Raw genomic sequence first — 21,305 nt, 5'->3', positions numbered from 1 at the left:
AGCAGGTGGGGGGAAGAGGGGTTGGTGGTTGGGAGGCGAGGATAGGGGAGGGCAGACTTTTATACGGTCTGTGCCAGAGCCGGTGATGGAAGGCGGGACAGGTGGTTGGGAGGCAGGAAAAACTGCTGGGCAGACTTATATGGTCTGTGCCCTGAGAAAGACAGGTACAAATCAAGGTAAGGTATACACATGAGTTTATCTTGGGCAGACTGGATGGACCGTGCAGGTCTTTTTCTGCCGTCATCTACTATGTTACTATGTTACTATATGTTTGATTATTCTCAAGCATCGAGAAGACAGTTATCAATTGTAGCCAGTCTAACAGCATTATTTTATCAAATGGGGTTATTGAAGGAAGCATTTCTTTCATTTTCTTTAAGAGAAATAAACTCAAGCAGCTTTTTTGGGATCAAAGAATACATAGTTGTTAAGATTTAGAGAAACCAAACATCTACAGGAAAATTTGAAAGCAAAAGAACCTCTCCTTTTCTGAGTTTCTCTGGCTACAAAATCAGGAAAAATTTGAACTTTTAAGCCATCTTTTTCGATAATACGGTCTGTCCCGCCTCTTCACATACCCGTTTTCGGACACAGATGCCCATGGAGATGGGCGTTCGCGTTCGATTATGCCCCTCCACGTGTCATCAGCAAATTTAATTACCTCGCTAGTTACTCCCATCTCTAAATCATTTATAAATATATTAAAAAGCAGCGGTCCTAGCACAGACCCCTGAGGAACCCCACTAACTACCCTTCTCCATTGTGAATACTGCCCATTTAACCCCACTCTCTGTTTCCTATCCTTCAACCAGTTTTTAATCCACAATAGGACTTTTCCTCCTATCCCATGACCCTCCAATTTCCTCTGTAGCCTTTCATGAGGTACCTTGTCAAACGCCTTTTGAAAATCCAGATACACAATATCAACCAGCTCCCCTTTGTCCACATGTTCGTTTACTCCTTCAAAGAATTGAAGTAAATTGGTCAGGCAAGATTTCCCCACACAAAAGCCGTGCTGACTCGGTCTCAGTAATCCATGTCCTCGGATGTGCTCTGTAATTTTGTTTTTAATAATAGCCTCTACCATTTTCCCCAGCAGCGACGTCAGACTCACCGGTCTATGTGTGTGTATATGGTGTGTGTTTGTGTGTGTGTATATATACATGTGTGTGTGTGTGTATGTATATGTGTGTGGTGTGTGTGTGCTATGAGTGTATCTCAGGAAGACTGAGAGGAGAAACTTTAAAGTTAGTAGTGTGTAAAATGTCAGCAACAATGTTGAATTGGGTATAATCAAAGAATGTGACTATACTGCAACCAAAATTATAAACACAAAGCATCATATAAAATACTGCCTATATGTGATTGGCACTGTGGCGAATTTCCGTCCTGTTTATGATGCCAGTATTTGATCACGAAGGAGTGTAATCTGCATGGAGTGGTGGGTCTGGTCGCCTTGTTTGACAGACAAGATGGACCATGGAGGACTTTATCTGCTGTCATCTGCTGAATATTGACTCGTAAATTTTCAAAGCTTAGGGTCTGATTTACTAAGCTTTTCTTTGCCATAATCACAGCATGGGAGAAAAGCCCTCGTGAGTGAGACCCGGAGTTTGTTACCCACACAGGAATGCTGTTCTTTCTTGTTGTCCTTATTCCATCAAATGTTAGAGCTTAGGTACTGTTTGGTTACTTTATCTTGGTTGGCTTGTAGGACTTTGTGGATGGGAAGCTGCTGATCACCGCAGAGAATGTTGCGTGTGGGAGTAACAGAGTTGCAAGCTGCCTGCGTGCTCTGACCGTCACTGCGCACAAAACAGCTGTCCGGCTGTGGGCTACAGGTAACTGCAGGTGTTCATTGCTCTGGTACAACTCGTAGTGATGGGAATCCCAGTTTCAGCACTGACCATGGGATATCATGTGCCAGAAAAAACATACAGGATCCAGCAAAAAGAATTCATGTACCTAAATGTAAGTCCTTGAGTTCAGATTTGGAAATGGGAAGAGAAATCTAAAAATCAAAACCCATGTGTCAGATAAACGTGTTTCCACGGGACAGATGATAGGCTTGTTCAGTACCCTTATTTTATCATCTCCACCTCAGTATTTTCCTTATCTTTGAGATGAGAGTGGAGAGGTTCTGAGGAGCTGCAGAGTGAATGAACTTATAAGTCAATAAGTCACGCTTTCCAAAAATACTAGGACTAGGGGGCATGCGATGAAACTACAGTGTAGTAAATTTAAAACAAATCGGAGAAGATTTTTCTTCACCCAACGTATAATTAAACTCTGGAATTCGTTGCCGGAGAAAGTGGTGAAGGCGGTTAGCTTAGCAGAGTTTAAAAAGGGGTTGGACGGTTTTCTAAAGGGCAAGTCCATAAACCGCTACTAAATGGACTTGGGAAAAATCCACAATTCCGGGAATAACATGTATAGAATGTTTGTACGTTGGGAAGCTTGCCAGGTGCCCTTGGCCTGGATTGGCCGCTGTCGTGGACAGGATGCTGGGCTCGATGGACCCTTGGTCTTTTCCCAGTATGGCATTACTTATGTACATACTTATGTACTTATGTAAGAGGAGTTTGAACTGTATGCGGAAATGGATAGTAAGCCAGTGAAGTGACTTGAGGAGAGGGCTAATATGAGCATAGCGACACTGGTGGAATATAAGTTGTGCAGCAGAATTTTGATCAGATTGAAGAGGAGAGAGAGATGGCTAAGTGGGAGACCTGTGAGAAGCAAGTTGCAATAGTCTAAGCGAGAGGTGATAAGAGTGTGGATGAGGGTTCTGGTAGTATGCTCAGAAAGGAAAGGGTGAATTTTGGTGATATTATAGAGAAAGAAACGACAGGTTTTAGCAGTCTGCTGAATATGTGCAGAGAAGGTCCTTTAAGCCTAGTATCCTGTTTCCAACCAGGGCCAACCCAACCATTAGGCCACCTGAGGTGGGGCCTCAGGCGGCACGCTTTAGGAGCAACATCTCAGTGTGTGTGTGTGTGGGGGGGGGGGGGGGGGCTTCACGGCCTAGGTCATTACTGCCCGAATTCTTTACTGCTAGGTCAATGGCTGGCAGTAAGGTCTCAGACCCAAAATGGACGCGCGGCAATTTTGATTTTGCCACATGTCCTTTTTTAGCAAAAAAGGGCTTTTTTTACAGGTGTGCTAAAAAATGAATCAGCGTGCGCCCAAAATCAACGCCTACACTACCACAAGCCATTTTTCAGTGCGCCTTTGTAAAAGGACCCCTTAGTCTTTCCATGTTCAGACCTTCACAAAGCTTTGTCATTGCATCTTAATCTTGGCCTGCTTGACCTCCTTCCTTTCCAATACCTGACTATCTGCCAGTGTAGCTCACTCGGAACCTTTATCGCCCCCCTGCATTTCCAGAGCTGAGAGCCTCACATACAGAACTGCCAATGTACCTCAGTCCTGACCTGTAGCACCCCATTGCTTTTACAACACTGGAAAATCCCCTATTATTTCAGGATTGAGCACACACACAGGTCTATGAATGCCCCCTCTCTCCGTACTGGGTTTTCAGAGCACACTCATACCCTATTGTACAAAGTCCAACCACAGTAAAAGGGACAGTCGAGGCTAAAGTATAAACAATGAATAATATAGTTTCTTGGCTGGAGATGGACAGACTAAGTCAGTGTGGGGTCTTTTTACAACGGCGCACTGAAAAATGGCTTGTGGTATTGTAGGCGCTAGTTTTGGGTGTGTGCAGAATCATTTTTCAGCGCACCTGTAAAAAAGGCCTCTCCCCCCCCCCCCCAAAAAAAAATGGACATACGGAAAAATCAAAATTGCTGCGCGTCCATTTTGGGTCTGAGACCTTACTGCCAGCCATAGACCTAGCGGTAAACAATTTGGGCGGTAATGACTTACGTGTGTCAGATGCCACTTGGCGCATGTCCGATGCCACTTGGCGCGTGTCCGCTACGCATGCCAGAAAATAAAAAATATTTTTCAGATGCGTGTAGCAGATGCGCGCCAAAATTGAAGCTACTGCAACCGTAACCGGGCGGTAACTCCAATTTGGCACAAGTTGGGCGTGCATAGGCGCCTACGCGGCTTAGTAAAAGGGACCCTGTGTTTGGTTAAGCTTTCACTCTGAATAGAAGTCTATACAGTGGTGGAAATAAGTATTTGATCCCTTGCTGATTTTGTAAGTTTGCCCACTGACAAAGACATGAGCAGCCCATAATTGAAGGGTAGGTTATTGGTAACAGTGAGAGATAGCACATCACAAATTAAATCCGGAAAATCACATTGTGGAAAGTATATGAATTTATTTGCATTCTGCAGAGGGAAATAAGTATTTGATCCCCCACCAACCAGTAAGAGATCTGGCCCCTACAGACCAGGTAGTTGCTCCAAATCAACTCGTTACCTGCATGACAGACAGCTGTCGGCAATGGTCACCTGTATGAAAGACACCTGTCCACAGACTCAGTGAATCAGTCAGACTCTAACCTCTACAAAATGGCCAAGAGCAAGGAGCTGTCTAAGGATGTCAGGGACAAGATCATACACCTGCACAAGGCTGGAATGGGCTACAAAACCATCAGTAAGACGCTGGGCGAGAAGGAGACAACTGTTGGTGCCATAGTAAGAAAATGGAAGAAGTACAAAATGACTGTCAATCGACAAAGATCTGGGGCTCCACGCAAAATCTCACCTCGTGGGGTATCCTTGATCATGAGGAAGGTTAGAAATCAGCCTACAACTACAAGGGGGGAACTTGTCAATGATCTCAAGGCAGCTGGGACCACTGTCACCACGAAAACCATTGGTAACACATTACGACATAACGGATTGCAATCCTGCAGTGCCCGCAAGGTCCCCCTGCTCCGGAAGGCACATGTGACGGCCCGTCTGAAGTTTGCCAGTGAACACCTGGATGATGCCGAGAGTGATTGGGAGAAGGTGCTGTGGTCAGATGAGACAAAAATTGAGCTCTTTGGCATGAACTCAACTCGCCGTGTTTGGAGGAAGAGAAATGCTGCCTATGACCCAAAGAACACCGTCCCCACTGTCAAGCATGGAGGTGGAAATGTTATGTTTTGGGGGTGTTTCTCTGCTAAGGGCACAGGACTACTTCACCGCATCAATGGGAGAATGGATGGGGCCATGTACCGTACAATTCTGAGTGACAACCTCCTTCCCTCCGCCAGGGCCTTAAAAATGGGTCGTGGCTGGGTCTTCCAGCACGACAATGACCCAAAACATACAGCCAAGGCAACAAAGGAGTGGCTCAGGAAGAAGCACATTAGGGTCATGGAGTGGCCTAGCCAGTCACCAGACCTTAATCCCATTGAAAACTTATGGAGGGAGCTGAAGCTGCGAGTTGCCAAGCGACAGCCCAGAACTCTTAATGATTTAGAGATGATCTGCAAAGAGGAGTGGACCAAAATTCCTCCTGACATGTGTGCAAACCTCATCATCAACTACAGAAGACGTCTGACCGCTGTGCTTGCCAACAAGGGTTTTGCCACCAAGTATTAGGTCTTGTTTGCCAGAGGGATTAAATACTTATTTCCCTCTGCAGAATGCAAATAAATTCATATACTTTCCACAATGTGATTTTCCGGATTTAATTTGTGATGTGCTATCTCTCACTGTTACCAATAACCTACCCTTCAATTATGGGCTGCTCATGTCTTTGTCAGTGGGCAAACTTACAAAATCAGCAAGGGATCAAATACTTATTTCCACCACTGTATGTAGCATTCTTTTTCACTCCTTTTTCTCTCTGTCTCACATCATTCCTCCATACCTTGCTGCTTGACTCTGGTCTTCAGTTCCTCCCTCTTCCTCAACTTTCCTTCTTGTCTGCTTTGTGTTTTTTTTTCTATTTTCTTACTGAGCCTTTTTCTTCATCTCTTTCTTTAATTTTCATGCCCTCCAATTACGTCTTTCATCTTCTCAGTTCCTGTTTATGCTGTTTGCAGGTGAAATCACCGCTAATGGACGTGAGGTGACCTTGCCCTTCCTCAGTGCGGACCTCTCTGTGAGACGGGCCTCCTCTTCCTACCTCCTGGTCCAGACCTTTGGGGCTCACGTGCTGTGGGGACTGGGGTTTCCGGCTGTCTACATTACCCTTCAGCCAGTATTTGCCAAGAAGGTGAAGGCATTGAAGCTACCTCAATCTGCAGTGTCCTAGTGGCACATGCTATCGATATTTATTTATTTATTTATTTACTTACTTACTTGCTTATTTATAGTCCACAATTACATCTACAAAAGCTTAAAAACATAAAAATAAAATAACATAATTACAACAAAGATGACAATACAATATCCAGCCAATGCAGGTACGTAGGAATGTGCAGGACGTCAGGATGGCTCACTCAGCAACGCACCAGCCCAGAGACTGGCGCTGAAGAGGACAGGTGCAGGGTTCAAGGGTTAAAACAAGTCCATCAGAACACCTCTTCTTTATACAGCCAGAAGGGCACTCGCTAGTGCAGTCTTCTAGTGAATAGTGCCTGGCATTAGGCTTAAATAAAAAGGGAAATATGGATGGAAATGTATGTAAAGTGTGGTGAAAAAGGGAGTCTGCATTCTTAGGAGGAGAGGAGAGGAGAGGACAGGACAGAGCAGCATACTCTTAAGACAAAATGGAGAGTCTGCTTTGCAGAGAGGAAGGGGCAAGAGGACCACTGTAGATTTTTTTCACACTGCTCACTGGAATAAGCACACCGCAAACCCAAAACAAGCCAGCTGGTATGTCAGTCAATCCAAGGGAATTCAGAAGTGTTTTAAACTAATTATGTGAGTGATGCCATTGTACTTTCTCACAGGGGGTGGAGGTGGAGTTTATCCTGCTTGTTTTACACTTGGCTTTGCTTCATGGCCCATTCACTCACATAATGTGAGATGGGATAAGAGACACCAGAATTTGATGAGAATTGTTGAGGGAATTGTGTTCACCATTGCAAAATTGGTTGCTGTTCCACAATTTTTTATTTTTATTTTTTACTTCCCTTCTGGACCACCACATAGAGAGAGCTGTTGGACAAATAGAATGTGGCTGGATTTGATGGGCCTTTGGTTTTTCAATCAACCCAACCAGCAATGTAGCTAAGATTTCTTTTATAAGAGATTAATCGCAGCACCCATTTATAGATCTTTATTGTGTCTTCGCAGGTGCTTGGACTGTGTGGAACATACAACTGGAATCAGAATGATGACTTCACCACTCCCGAAGGGGACATTGAGACTAGTGTTGCTGCCTTTGTCAACAGGTTCAAGGCGAGCAGCAGCTGCCCAGATGTGAGCATGCTAGCGTTTGACCCTTGTGGAACGTACACACAGCGAAGGGAATTTGCAGAGCGAGCATGCTCCATCATCCACGGTGCAGTGTTCCAGGTAGGGTGAGCATGTAAATAGAAAAAAAGGGGAAGGGGGCAGGAGTTCTATTCAAAAGCATAGTATTTTGGGCAATCTGCAGTGTTTGCTCCCAGACTGCTAAAGAGTGTGTCCATAAATCCAGCTTAACACGCTGTGGCCTACTGGAGTAAGTCCGGCCCTGGCCTGTGGCCAAGCTCGAGTAAGAAAGACTGAACTGTGTGTTTGATTGAAAGAGAATTTTGTTTTGTGGCCTGGGGCAAGGGGTGCCCGACCCCGAGGAGAGCTAGTCGGTACTCCAGAATGCTGTGCTGAGAGTGAGACGTGGGTTGCACCCCTAATTCTATAAACTCAGGCCTAAAGTTAGGTGCCAATTGCTCGTGCAGGTTATAGAATAGATGTAAATGGTGCACATACCCACGTAAGTGCTAGTTGCTATTCTGTAACTTACGCACAAAAAAACAGAAAGCGCCTAAGTGCAAAGAGGGAGAGGCCTGGGGGAAACCTGGGCTTGTCCTTAACTTATGCACATGGCTTATAGAATACTGTAAGTTATGTGTCTAAGGGGCAGATGCTCAAATGTTGCTGTTAAATACCATGTGCATTTAGGTTGAGCTTACCGATTTTGAAACAACAACCAATGCTCAAAAGAATGGATGAAAATGAGATGCACGTAAATTCTGCAAGTGGCCTATCACATGCGTAGAACAGTCTCTCAGTAAACATTGATGTTCTGTGCATGCTCAGGAAAAAAGGTGTGCGTCCAGTGACGTCACATTCGGACTTTCCCTTTTTTTGTGTGTTCCACGACAACGTTTTAAAACTACTCTTACGTGTGGGACACATGCACATGGCACATTTCACACACATGTGCAGATACTGTTAAAAAAAATACAAGGAGACTGCTCCATCGAGGTTGCCTCTATACGACAGCAGCAGACCTGCCGTAAAATTTTGCACGTTAAAGGTAGGTGTTCCTTTCTGTGAACTGCACGGAAACGTCTGTGCATTGCACGGAATACTCATTTTAATGAGCTCATTGTATGTCATGGCATTGGTGGGCACACCTAAATGTTGGCACTTAAATTCCAACTTACGCTTTCTTATTAACAGAATCTGGCTGCCCAGGCGCTGTTATAAAATAGCACTTAGCGCTCAGCATTTTCCCCCAGATTCTAAATATGGCGCCTGAATTGCACGCGATCCTGAGATCCACGTGCAAATAAATTAGATAATGAGCCATAAACAGTCAATAATTGGCTGTTAACAAACAATTAACATTAATTGGCACTAATTTGGATTTGGACGCGGATGTGTCTGTGTGCAGTTCTGTAAAGATCCTCGCCCACATCTTTTTGCGCACAACCCAAAAGGGTGTGTGGCCACAGGAGGGGCATGGGCAAGTCAGGGGCGTTCACAAAAGATGCGCACAGTGTTACAGAATTCTGGGGATCGGCACCTAACTTGCACGCCAGGATTAACACCATGTTTCAGTTGGAGTAAATCTTCGCACCCGTGAATCCCCAGTAGGTGCTATACTATAAAAGGCGCTCATTCTGGGGCACCCTTTATAAAATAGTGCTGAGCGCTGATTTTTCCTGGTGCTATTTATTGAATCTTGTTGCCTAACACTTTGTGGCCAAAGGTCTAGGTCTAAGGGGCACGCAATGAAGCTACTAAGTAGTAAATTTAAAAGAAACTGGAGAAAATATTTCTTCACTCAATGAGTAATTAAACTCTGGAATTCATTGCCAGAGAATGTGGTAAAAGCAGTTAGCTTAGCAGGGTTTAAAAAAGGTTTGGATAATTTCCTAAAAGAAAAGTTCATAAGCCATTATTAAGATGGACTTAGGAAAATCCACTGCTTATTTCTAGGATAAGCAGCATAAAATCTTTTAACTGTTCTGGGATCTTGCCAGGTACTTGTGACCTGGATTGGCTACTGTTGGAAATAGGATATTGGGCTTGATGGACCTTCAATTTGTCCCAGTAAGACAATGCTTATGTTCTTAATTGACTTCATTATATTTACATGTGGCTATGATTTGCATGAAGGTTGACTCTTGAAGCTCATCTGTGGTTCTCATTTCTCTCTCTGGTTCTCGTCCCACTGCTTTCTGATCCTTAGCCCTGTCATGATCAAGTGGAGAGGGAACCATACTACCAAGTCTGCCTCCATGACGTCTGTGGCTGTGCTCCTGGCAAGGACTGTCTCTGTAGTGCCGTGGCTGCCTACGCAAGGCAGTGCGTCCAGGAGGGAGCTGCTATCCGTTGGAGGAACCAAACCTTCTGTGGTATGTTATACTCGAGTCTTCCTTTCATTAGTAGTCACCTCTGTATCTACTCAATAAGACTGGCCTGGGAGAACTTGTGAAAGAAGTTTAGCAGGATCAGTTAATAGCTAGGTGAGGTGGGCTGCAGAACACAATGGCCAACCACTGCAATGTTCTGCTAAGTGAAGATCACACTTGGTTGGGCCATAATCACCTAACCACTGCGCCCATAAATGGGTAGAAAGTGGACAGGAATATCATATGTTTCTTTCTGAGGCTGAATTCTGCTTCTGATACCTTACCTTGGAGCAACATAAAAGTCACAGATTTTGGAACCAGGGTCACGTTCAGAAAAGCCTAAAGGTCTCAACTTTGGGAGCAGGGTCACATCACCTACCTATGATGCCTGAAGAAGGAAGCTACATCTTGAAATCTCACATACAACACCTTTGGGTTTTCCATACATTGGTCCAGTAAGGGGTATCACAAGCTGCCGGGAATCCAGTTTTCTCCAGGGTCAATGCAGCTGCTGTTACTCAGACTAATTTAGGTGTGCGGTGTGTAAGATGTCAGTGTCATAACTAGACAATCAACACTGCTATTTTGGCTGCAGAGAAAAGCCATTTTGTGTGGCTAGTGATGACATTGGTGTTGCTGACGGTGTTCCACTTTTGGAGGTGCAGTGCTAATATTCAGCCGAGGCCTTCATCAGTGTCTTATGGGGGAAATCGGAGGGGTGAGGGAGCCCTGGCTAATATTCAGCCAGGGTCTGCATCATGTCTTATGTGGGTTCCAGCTGAATATCATCTGGGACCCTCCTAAGCTCCAGCTGCCAGCATGTATCACTAGTGTAACAAAGTGACTCTCTATTATTAAGGCTGTCTCCAAAGAGACTCAAAGTGAATTTAGGGCTGGATTCTATATATGGCACCTAAAAAAAAAATTGGCGCTGAAAAATACCCACGTAAGCGGTATTCTTCAAGCTGCGCCTAAAGTTCAGCTTGGTTTATAAACGCGTAGGTGGACAGGTCACGTGTAAATTTAAGCACCGCCATGTGCACCGACGAAAATGTGGTGTAAATAACTGCTCCTAAATTTGTGCTCAGAACACCCGTATTCTGTAATTACATGTGTAACTCAAAACCACGCCCCCGTTCTACCCCGAAACACCGTTGACCCGTTTCCACACACTCTTTTTTGGACCACGCGTAAATTTTAGGCACAGATCCCACGCCTAACTTGACACATGTTAGTCCCAATTAAATCTAATTAGTGCCAATACTTGCTTGTTAAAAAGCCAGTTATTGGCACTAATTAGATCATTATTCTATTAAATTACACACACAAATCATGCCTAAATTTGCGCGTGAAATTTTTGGTGATCTTAATAGAATTAGGGAGTTAGTAATGTTTGCAAAGATTGCTAGGGTTGTTATGCAATCAGACTTTTTTTCATAGCCTTTTTAAAGATCTCATTTTGTCAATAGATGTAATCTGCAATGCATTTCTATTATTCTCATTTCCATCTCTCTCTTTCTCACTCTTCTATCTTCATATCGTCGCCTGTTTTCTCCTCACAACTCATTCCTCCTTTCTCATTCTTTTATTTTTTACTTCCAACTTTCTCTTCATTCTTCATTTTTCTCCTCCCTACAATCTTGTCATCTTGCCTCTCATCACTTGTTCTCCTTCCTTCTTATGCTTCCTCTTCTGTTTTTTCCCCTCACCTTGCGTCCTCATCTCTGTTTCACTCTTTCTCCGAGGACAAGCAGGCTGCTTGTTCTCACTGATGGGTGACGTCCATGGCAGCCCCTCCAATCGGAATCTTCACTAGCAAAATCCTTTGCTAGCCCTCGCGCGCCGAAGCGCACCGCGCATGCGCGGCCGTCTTCCCGCCCGAAACCGGCTCATGCCGGCCAGTCTTCTTTTGTCCGCGCTCGGTACGGTTGTGTTTATGCCGTTCGCGCCCCGAAAGTCGACCTCGCGCGTCTTTTTTGGACTTCGATAAAAAAAAAAAAATCCTTTCGGAAGGAGACCTTTTCGGTCTGTTCCCCTTCCTATATTTCTAGTTTTTGCCCCGTGAAGTTTTCTTTCGTCGTCGGGGTAGGCCCCTTTGAGGCCTCGGTTCAAAGTTTTTCTTCCCCTTTTTGTGGTGCCATCTTCGCCATTACGAGTTTTGATCTCGCCGGTGCGATTTTTCCGCCCATGACATCGAAGTCTACCAGCGGCTTCAAGAAATGCACCCAGTGCGCCCGGGTAATCTCGCTCACTGATAGACACGCGTCGTGTCTTCAGTGTGGGGGCTGGGCACCGCCCGCAGGCCTGTAGTCTGTGTTCTCTTTTACAAAAGCGGACTCAGGTAGCGAGATTGGCCCAGTGGAACGTTTTGTTCTCGGGCTCTTCGTCGGCATTGACACCGGGAGTATCGAGTGCATCGACGTCGCCAGCGTCCAGACCTTCATCCTCAGCCGCGATTGCATCGAGTGTATCGAGGCATCGACCCTCTGCATCGGGGCTGAGACATCGGAAGGCTGCGTTGGCGTCGGTGGTACCGGGACCTCCTCGTCTGCTGATGTCGTCGGACGGTGGTGCTTCTTCTGGAGTGCAGGTGAGGGCTGTCCATTCCCCTGCTGGTGGCGGTGAGCCTTCGGGTGGGTCTCCCCCTACCCTGAGGGCTCCTGCGGTACAGCCCCCCCCGAGACCGACCTTCTTCGGCCTCGGCCCCGAGGAAGCGACGGCTGGATTCTACGTCCTCCTCGTCGGTGCCGGGAAGCTCCGGTGACATGCTTTGTCCCAAGAAGTCGAAGAAGCATCGACACCGGTCCCCTTCCCGTGTCGGCACCGAGAGCTCTGGGTCGCCGAGGGAGCCGGCACCCAGCAGGCATCGGCACCGAGAGGACCGCTCACCCTCTGTTCAAGAGGTGTCGATGCGCTCCACTATGGACAGCCCGGAACAGCCTCCACACCCGGAACAGACTCTGACATCGACACCTGCATCGGCTTCCATGTCTTTCTCCACAGCCGCTCTGCACGAGAGTCTCCGGGCCGTTCTCCCAGAGATCCTGGGAGAGCTGTTGCGCCCTTCCCCTCCGGTACCGGGGGTGCTTGCGCCACCGGTACCGTCGAGTGAGGCGCCGGCTGGCCCCTTGCCCAGAGTGAGGTCTCCGACAAGCGGTACCGACTGCGGTAGCCTCCCAGGAAGGCTCCCCGACGACGTCGGCGGAGGGAGCTTCGCCGGTGCGGGCGAGGGAGTCTACCTCTCGACGCTCCCACCGTGGCCGTGGTTCCACGGAGTCGAGCCGGGCACGGCTTCAGACACAGGTTCGTGAACTTGTGTCTGATACCGATGGTGAGGCCTCGTGGGAGGAGGAGGAGGACATCAGATATTTCTCTGATGAGGAGTCTGATGGCCTTCCTTCTGATCCCACTCCCTCTCCTGAAAGGCAGCTTTCTCCTCCTGAGAGTCTGTCTTTCGCTTCCTTTGTCCGGGAGATGTCTACGGCCATCCCCTTCCCAGTGGTTGTGAAGGACGAGCCCAGGGCTGAAATGTTTGAGCTCCTGGACTATCCTTCTCCACCTAAGGAAGCGTACACAGTACCCATGCATCATGTCCTCAAAAAGACATTGCTGGCGAACTGGACCAAGCCATTAAGTAATCCCCACATTCCCAAGAAGATCGAGTCCCAGTACCGGATCCATGGGGACCCAGAGCTGATGCGCACTCAGTTGCCTCACGACTCTGGAGTTGTGAATTTGGCCCTAAAGAAGGCTAAAAGTTCTAGGGAGCATGCTTCGGCGCCCCCAGGCAAGGACTCTAGAACCTTAGACTCCTTTGGGAGGAAGGCCTACCATTCCTCTATGCTCGTGGCCAAAATTCAGTCTTACCAGCTCTACATGAGCATACACATGCGGAACAATGTGCGGCAGTTGGTGGGCTTGGTGGACAAGCTCCCCCCTGAGCAAGCCAAGCCTTTTCAGGAGGTGGTCAGGCAGCTGAAGGCGTGCAGAAAATTCCTGGCCAGAGGGGTGTATGACACCTTTGATGTTGCATCCAGGGCCGCTGCTCAAGGTGTGGTGATGCGCAGACTCTCATGGCTGCGTGCCTCCGACTTAGAGAATAGACTCCAGCAGCGGATTGCGGACTCGCCTTGCCGTGCGGATAACATTTTTGGAGAAAAAGTCGAGCAGGTGGTAGAGCAGCTCCACCAGCGGGATACCGCTTTCGACAAGTTCTCCCGCCGGCAGCCTTCAGCTTCTACCTCTACAGGTAGATGATTTTTGGGGGGAAGGAGGACTGTTCCCTACTCTTCTGGTAAGCATAGGTACAATCCTCCTTCTCGACAGCCTGCGGCCCAGGCTAAGCCCCAGCGCGCTCGCTCTCGTCAGCAGCGTGCACCTCAGCAAGGCCCCTCGGCTCCTCAGCAAAAGCAAGGGACGAGCTTTTGACTGGCTCCAGCACAGCATAGCCGACATCCAAGTGTCAGTGCCGGGCGACCTGCCAGTCGGAGGGAGGTTGACAGCTTTTCACCAAAGGTGGCCTCTCATAACCTCCGATCAGTGGGTTCTCCAAATAGTCCGGCAAGGATACACCCTCAATTTGGCCTCAAAACCTCCAAATTGTCCACCGGGAGCTCAGTCTTACAGCTTCCAGCACAGGCAGGTACTTGCAGAGGAACTCTCCGCTCTTCTCAGCGCTAATGCGGTCGAGCCCGTGCCATCCGGGCAAGAAGGGCTGGGATTCTATTCCAGGTACTTTCTTGTGGAAAAGAAAACAGGGGGGATGCGTCCCATCCTAGACCTAAGGGCCCTGAACAAATATCTGGTCAAAGAAAAGTTCAGGATGCTTTCCCTGGGCACCCTTCTCCCCATGATTCAGGAAAACGATTGGCTATGCTCTCTGGACTTGAAGGACGCCTACACACACATCCCGATACTGCCAGCTCACAGACAGTATCTGCGATTTCAGCTGGGCACACATCACTTCCAGTACTGTGTGCTACCCTTTGGGCTCGCCTCTGCGCCCAGAGTGTTCACGAAGTGCTTGGCTGTAGTAGCAGCGGCACTTCGCAGACTGGGGGTACATGTGTTCCCATATCTCGACGATTGGCTGGTGAAGAACACATCCGAGGCAGGAGCTCTACAGTCCATGCAGGTGACTATTCGCCTCCTGGAGCTACTGGGGTTTGTGATAAATTATCCAAAGTCCCATCTTCTCCCAGTGCAGAAACTCGAATTCATAGGAGCTCTGCTGGATTCTCAGATGGCTCGCGCCTATCTCCCAGAGACGAGAGCCAACAACTTGTTGTCCCTCGTCTCGCGGGTGCGAGCGTCACAGCAGATCACAGCTCGGCAGATGTTGAGATTGCTGGGCCACATGGCCTCCACAGTTCATGTGACTCCCTTGGCCCGCCTTCACATGAGATCTGCCCAATGGACCCTAGCTTCCCAGTGGCTTCAGGCTGCTGGGGATCTAGAAGACGTGATCCACCTGTCCACGAGTTTTCTCAAATCCCTGTATTGGTGGACGATTTGGTCCAATTTGACTCTGGGACGTCCTTTCCAAATTCCTCAGCCACAAAAAGTGCTGACCACGGATGCGTCTCTCCTCAGGTGGGGAGCTCATGTCGATGGGCTTCACACCCAAGGAAGCTGGTCCCTCCAGGAACGCGATCTGCAGATCATTCTTCTGGAGTTACGAGCGGTCTGGAACGCTCTGAAGGCTTTCAGAGATCGGCTGTCCCACCAAATTATCCAAATTCAGACAGACAACCAGGTTGCCATGTATTACATCAACAAGCAGGGGGGCACCGGATCTCGCCCCCTGTGTCAGGAAGCCGTCAGCATGTGGCTCTGGGCTCGCCGTCACGGCATGGTACTCCAAGCCATATATCTGGCAGGCGTAAACAACAGTCTGGCCGACAGGTTGAGCAGGATTATGCAACCTCACGAGTGGTCGCTCAATTCCCGTGTAGTGCGACAGATCTTCCAGGTGTGGGGCACCCCCTTGGTAGATCTCTTCGCATCTCGAGCCAACCACAAAGTCCCTCAGTTCTGTTCCAGGCTTCAGGCCCATGGCAGACTGGCATCGGATGCCTTCCTCCTGGACTGGGGGGAGGGTCTGCTGTATGCTTATCCTCCCATACCTCTGGTGGGGAAGACTTTGTTGAAACTCAAGCAAGACCGAGGCACCATGATTCTGATTGCTCCTTTTTGGCCGCGTCAGATCTGGTTCCCTCTTCTTCTGGAGTTGTCCTCCGAAGAACCGTGGAGATTGGAGTGTTTTCCGACCCTCATCACACAGGACGAAGGGGCGCTTCTGCATCCCAACTTCCGGTCTCTGGCTCTCACGGCCTGGATGTTGAGAGCGTAGACTTTGCCTCTTTGGGTCTGTCAGAGGGTGTCTCCCGCATCTTGCTTGCTTCCAGGAAAGATTCCACTAAGAGGAGTTACTTCTTTCTATGGAGGAGGTTTGCCGTCTGGTGTGACAGCAAGGCCCTAGATCCTCGCTCTTGTCCTACACAGACCCTGCTTGAATACCTTCTGCACTTGTCTGAGTCTGGTCTCAAGACCAACTCTGTAAGGGTTCACCTTAGTGCAATCAGTGCATACCATTACCGTGTGGAAGGTAAGCCGATCTCGGGACAGCCTTTAGTTGTTCGCTTCATGAGAGGTTTGCTTTTGTCAAAGCCCCCTGTCAAACCTCCTACAGTGTCATGGGATCTCAATGTCATTCTCACCCAGCTGATGAAACCTCCTTTTGAGCCACTGAACTCCTGCCATCTGAAGTACTTGACCTGGAAGGTCATTTTCTTGGTGGCAGTTACTTCAGCTCGTAGAGTCAGTGAGCTTCAGGCCCTGGTAGCCCAGGCCCCTTACACCAAATTTCATCATAACAGAGTAGTCCTCCGCACTCACCCTAAGTTCTTGCCAAAGGTTGTGTCGGAGTTCCATCTGAACCAGTCAATTGTCTTGCCAACATTCTTTCCCCGTCCTCATTCCTGCCCTGCTGAACGTCAGCTGCACACATTGGACTGCAAGAGAGCATTGGCCTTCTATCTGGAGCGGACACAGCCCAACAGACAGTCCGCCCAATTGTTTGTTTATTTTGATCCCAACAGGAGGGGAGTGGCTGTGGGAAAACGCACCATATCCAATTGGCTAGCAGATTGCATTTCCTTCACTTACGCCCAGGCTGGGCTGGCTCTTGAGGGTCATGTCAAGGCTCATAATGTTAGAGCCATGGCAGCGTCGGTAGCCCACTTGAAGTCAGCCACTATTGAAGAGATTTGCAAAGCTGCGACGTGGTCATCTGTCCACACATTCACATCTCATTACTGCCTGCAGCAGGATACTCGACGCGACAGTCGGTTCGGGCAGTCAGTGCTTCAGAATCTGTTCGGGGTTTAGAATCCAACTCCACCCCTTAGGCCCATGTTTATTCTGTTCCAGGCTGCACTCTCAGTTAGTTGGATAAATTGTTAGGTCAATCTCAGTTATGTCCTCGCCGTTGCAAGGCCCAATTGACCATGGTTGTTGTTTTGAGTGAGCCTGGGGGCTAGGGATACCCCATCAGTGAGAACAAGCAGCCTGCTTGTCTTCGGAGAAAGCGAATGCTACATACCTGTAGAAGGTAGTCTCCGAGGACAGCAGGCTGATTGTTCTCACAAACCCGCCCGCCTCCCCTTTTGGAGTTGTGTCTTCCCTTGTCTTTGTCTTGCTACATACGAGACTGACGAACACGAGCCGGTTTCGGGCGGGAAGACGGCCGCGCATGCGCGGTGCGCATCGGCGCGCGAGGGCTAGCAAAGGCTTTTGCTAGTGAAGATTCCGATTGGAGGGGCTGCCGTGGACGTCACCCATCAATGAGAACAATCAGCCTGCTGTCCTCGGAGAATACCTTCTACAGGTATGTAGCATTCGCTTTACCGTGTCTCTTGCCTTCTCTATGACTCCATCACGTCACTCTCTTTCTCCCACAGTTGTGCAGTGCACAGGGGGACAGGTTTATGCCGAATGCTCCCATCCCTGCAGGAAGACCTGCGCCGACCTGCACATGGCTGAAAGTGGAGCTTGTCAGGAGCTGGAAAGCTGCGTGGCCGGCTGTAACTGCCCTGAAGGACTAGTACTAGATGACAGTGGTCAGTGTGTCCAGGCTGCCATGTGCCCTTGCCAACATGGGGAAGAGATGCACTCACCTGGCAGTAAGATCCAGAAGAATTGCAATACCTGGTGGGTATCTGTGTCGTAAATGACCTGAACACGCAGTGAATAATTTTCCTGTAGGTGGGAGTCCTAATATGATCAATAAGCATGTTGAGGGTAATTTTACCAAAGAAGAGGTGGAAGAAAACCAAGTCCAAGTGACCAGCCAAATAAAACATAAGCGTTAGAGCTCCAAACAAGGTTTTATTAGGACCCTACACGGTCCGTGTTTCGGCAAGAATGCCTTCTTCAGGGGTCTTGTAGGTGGGATGGACAATAAGTTTGGAATGCACTGCCTGAAAGGGTCCGCTTAACACAAGACTATCTCTGCTTCAGGAAACTGGAAGACGATTCTCCAGAAACGGGCATACAGGCAGCTCAGGAATAAAAACTTATTGTCCATCCCACCTACAAGACCCCTGAAGAAGGCATTTCTTCCACCTCTTGTTTGGTGTGCTTGCCTTTTTGTGGAAGGAAGTGGACCCCCCCCCCCCCCCACCTTTTCCCCTTAGTTTCCGAGGGTAATTTTACAACAGGCACCTAGTTTAATTGGGCAAGAATAGCTCTCTATAAAGACACAGAGGCACCTAGGAGTCCTTATAAAATATTAGTGCCAATCCAGCAGCAATAGCGCCTAATTTGAAGGTGCTCTAAAGCAGGTTTAAATGTCAGTGCATATGCATGTAGATTAGCCTACAGTAAAAGTACATGAGTTCATGCCACTGCAAGTACTTTTCTGCCTACCTAATGTCATAAAAGCCATTTTATAGGTATATGTTGTCAGTAGGAATAGAAAAGGTAGGCCTGGGGTGCCTACAGGGGTGGAGGAGTCTGGTCTGGGGCTTACTGACTTCAGGGGAAGGAAGGAAGAGGGATCAGGGGAGGGAGGGGGGAATCAATGGGGTGAGGGAGCCCTGGCTAATGTTCAGCCAGGGCCTGCATCAGTGTCTTATGTGGGTTCCAGCTGCTACTACTACTACTATTTAGCATTTCTATAGCGCTACAAGGCGTAGGAAGCGCTGCACAAACATAGAAGAAAGACAGTCCCTGCTCAAAGAGCTTACAATCTAATAGACAAAAAATAAATAAAGTAAGCAAATCAAATCAATTAATGTGAACGGGAAGGAAGAGAGGAGGGTAGGTGGAGGCGAGTGGTTACAAGTGGTTACGAGTCAAAAGCAATGTTAAAGAGGTGGGCTTTCAGTCTAGATTTAAAGGTGGCCAAGGATGGGGCAAGACATAGGGGCTTAGGACGTTTATTCCAGGCGTAGGGTGCAGCAAGACAGAAGGCGCGAAGTCTGGAGTTGGCAGTAGTGGAGAAGGGAACAGATAAGAAGGATTTATCCATGGAGCGGAGTGCACGGGAAGGGGTGTAGGGAAGGACGAGTGTGGAGAGATACTGGGGAGCAGCAGAGTGAGTACATTTATAGGTTAGTAGAAGAAGTTTGAACAGGATGCGAAAACGGATAGGGAGCCAGTGAAGGGTCTTGAGGAGAGGGGTAGTATGAGTAAAGCGACCCTGGTGGAAGACGAGACGGGCAGCAGAGTTTTGAACGGACTGGAGGGGGGAGAGGTGACTAAGTGGGAGGCCAGCAAGAAGCAGATTGCAGTAGTCTAAACGAGAGGTGACAAGGGTGTGGATGAGGGTTTTGGTAGAGTGCTCGGAAAGAAAGGGGCGGATTTTACGGATGTTGTAAAGAAAGAAACGACAGGTCTTGGCAATCTGCTGGATATGAGCAGAGAAGGAGAGAGAAGAGTCAAAGATGACCCCAAGGTTTCGAGCTGAGGAGACAGGGAGAATGAGAGAGCCATCAACAGAAATAGAAAACAGGGGGAGCGGGGAGGTGGGTTTGGGGGGGGAAAATGAGAAGTTCGGTTTTGGTCATATTTAATTTCAGGTGGCGTTGAGACATCCAGACAGCAATGTCAGACAAGCACGCTGAAACTTTGGTTTGGATGCAAGGTGAGATATCAGGGGTAGAAAGGTAGATTTGGGAGTCATCAGCATAGAGATGGTAGGAAAAGCCATGGGATGAGATTAATGAACCAAGGGAAGAAGTGTAGATAGAAAAGAGGAGGGGACCAAGAACAGAACCCTGAGGTACGCCGACAGGCAGAGGGATAGAAGTAGAAGAGGATCCACCAGAGTGAACACTAAAGGTGCGGAGGGAGAGGTAGGAAGAGAACCAGGAAAGGACAGAGCCCTGAAATCCAAGTGAGGACAGGGTATTGAGAAGTATGCTGTGATCGACAGTGTCAAAAGCAGCGGAAAGATCAAGAAGAATGAGGATGGAATATTGACCTCTGGATTTAGCCAGTAATAGGTCATTGGAGACTTTAGTAAGCGCAGTTTCGGTTGAATATCGGCTGGGATCCTCCTAAGCTCTGGCTGCCAGCACATGCCGAATTAGACTAGAATATTTAATGCTGGTGTCTGGACCGTGGCCCAGCATTGAATATCTGGGGCTAATTTTGACTGCCGCAGGCTGGATATTGCCTGGATTGTGATTAGACCTATCATCCAGCATTTTTCCTTCCTGTTGATTGGTGGAGGGCATAGCAGGCTATATGTACAGGAAACGCTTTGATTGGAGGCTTCACTAAACCGATTTCCTTCCTGCTCTGTGATTGGTGGATGAAGTGGCACGATTGATACCCAGGGAATGCCTTCATTGGCAGGATTAATCATCCTTTTTCCTTCCTTCTTTCCAATTCATAGATGAGGTGGTAGGAGATGTTTGATGAAATCACCCTATGGCCTGTTTCAAATTATAGTACAGGATAGGTTGATTTCATTGCATGTCTTTACCACGTGACTCCTACTGAAGCTTGACCTATGGATCATTTCTGTTGAAATCTAAAAGAAGAAATCTGCATCCAGCAGGAACAGTCCATTGGAAGTGATTTGAAAGAAAGAGAGAGAGACAGGTCCAGTCAAACCAGCTCCAGGTCATCTTGGAGTGCTTACTCCGTAAATAAAATATAAGTGAAACTGTGGAATGGGGACTCAGGTAGTGGGTGGAAGTGAACTATCACTCCACACTCGAAACCCACATGTACACTGTTTCATTCACACACACAAACACACTCTTCCCCCTCCTTATCCTCCCGTAGCACTGGTGGGTGAAGGATGGCTGGGGGTTGCAGGACATCAGGACTCACAGAAACAGATCAGTGAACGTGCCGGAGACCGGTGCTGAAGAAGACTTAAGCTGGCGGGGGTTGGGGACCCCCGCCAGCAAAGGTACCTGGTGGCGGGGGGGGGGGGGGGGGGGGTCAAACGTGACGGGGGAGGGTCGGCGGTGGCGGGAGGGGTGGTTGGCGGCTGTGGGAGGCAGGGTAAAATGTGCCCCCCCACCTCAGGCTCTGGACCCCCCTCCCACCGAGATCTGGCTACGCCCCTGGTTCTAAGGGGTCCTTTTACTAAGTTGTACTATAATGTGGCCTTAGTGGGCCTTTACATGGGTTTTTCTT

The 21,305-nt window shown here is 48.3% G+C and overlaps 1 protein-coding gene across 1 annotated transcript in view; it reads left to right on the top strand.

The window, feature by feature from the left end:
• LOC115465678 (SCO-spondin-like) overlaps positions 1-21,305 on the top strand; it is a 537,587-nt gene that overhangs the window by 71,771 nt on the left and 444,511 nt on the right. The window contains exons 13-17 of the mRNA XM_030196374.1: positions 1,715-1,841; positions 5,958-6,130; positions 7,156-7,377; positions 9,485-9,650; positions 17,609-17,858. Coding sequence (XP_030052234.1) covers positions 1,715-1,841; positions 5,958-6,130; positions 7,156-7,377; positions 9,485-9,650; positions 17,609-17,858 — 938 coding nt within the window. The remainder of the gene's footprint in view (positions 1-1,714; positions 1,842-5,957; positions 6,131-7,155; positions 7,378-9,484; positions 9,651-17,608; positions 17,859-21,305) is intronic.

The sequence above is a fragment of the Microcaecilia unicolor genome, chromosome 1 (assembly GCF_901765095.1).
Source record: "Microcaecilia unicolor chromosome 1, aMicUni1.1, whole genome shotgun sequence".
In the NCBI taxonomy this organism is placed as follows: Eukaryota; Metazoa; Chordata; class Amphibia; order Gymnophiona; family Siphonopidae; genus Microcaecilia; species Microcaecilia unicolor.
This window is presented reverse-complemented; position numbering and strand designations above follow the sequence as displayed.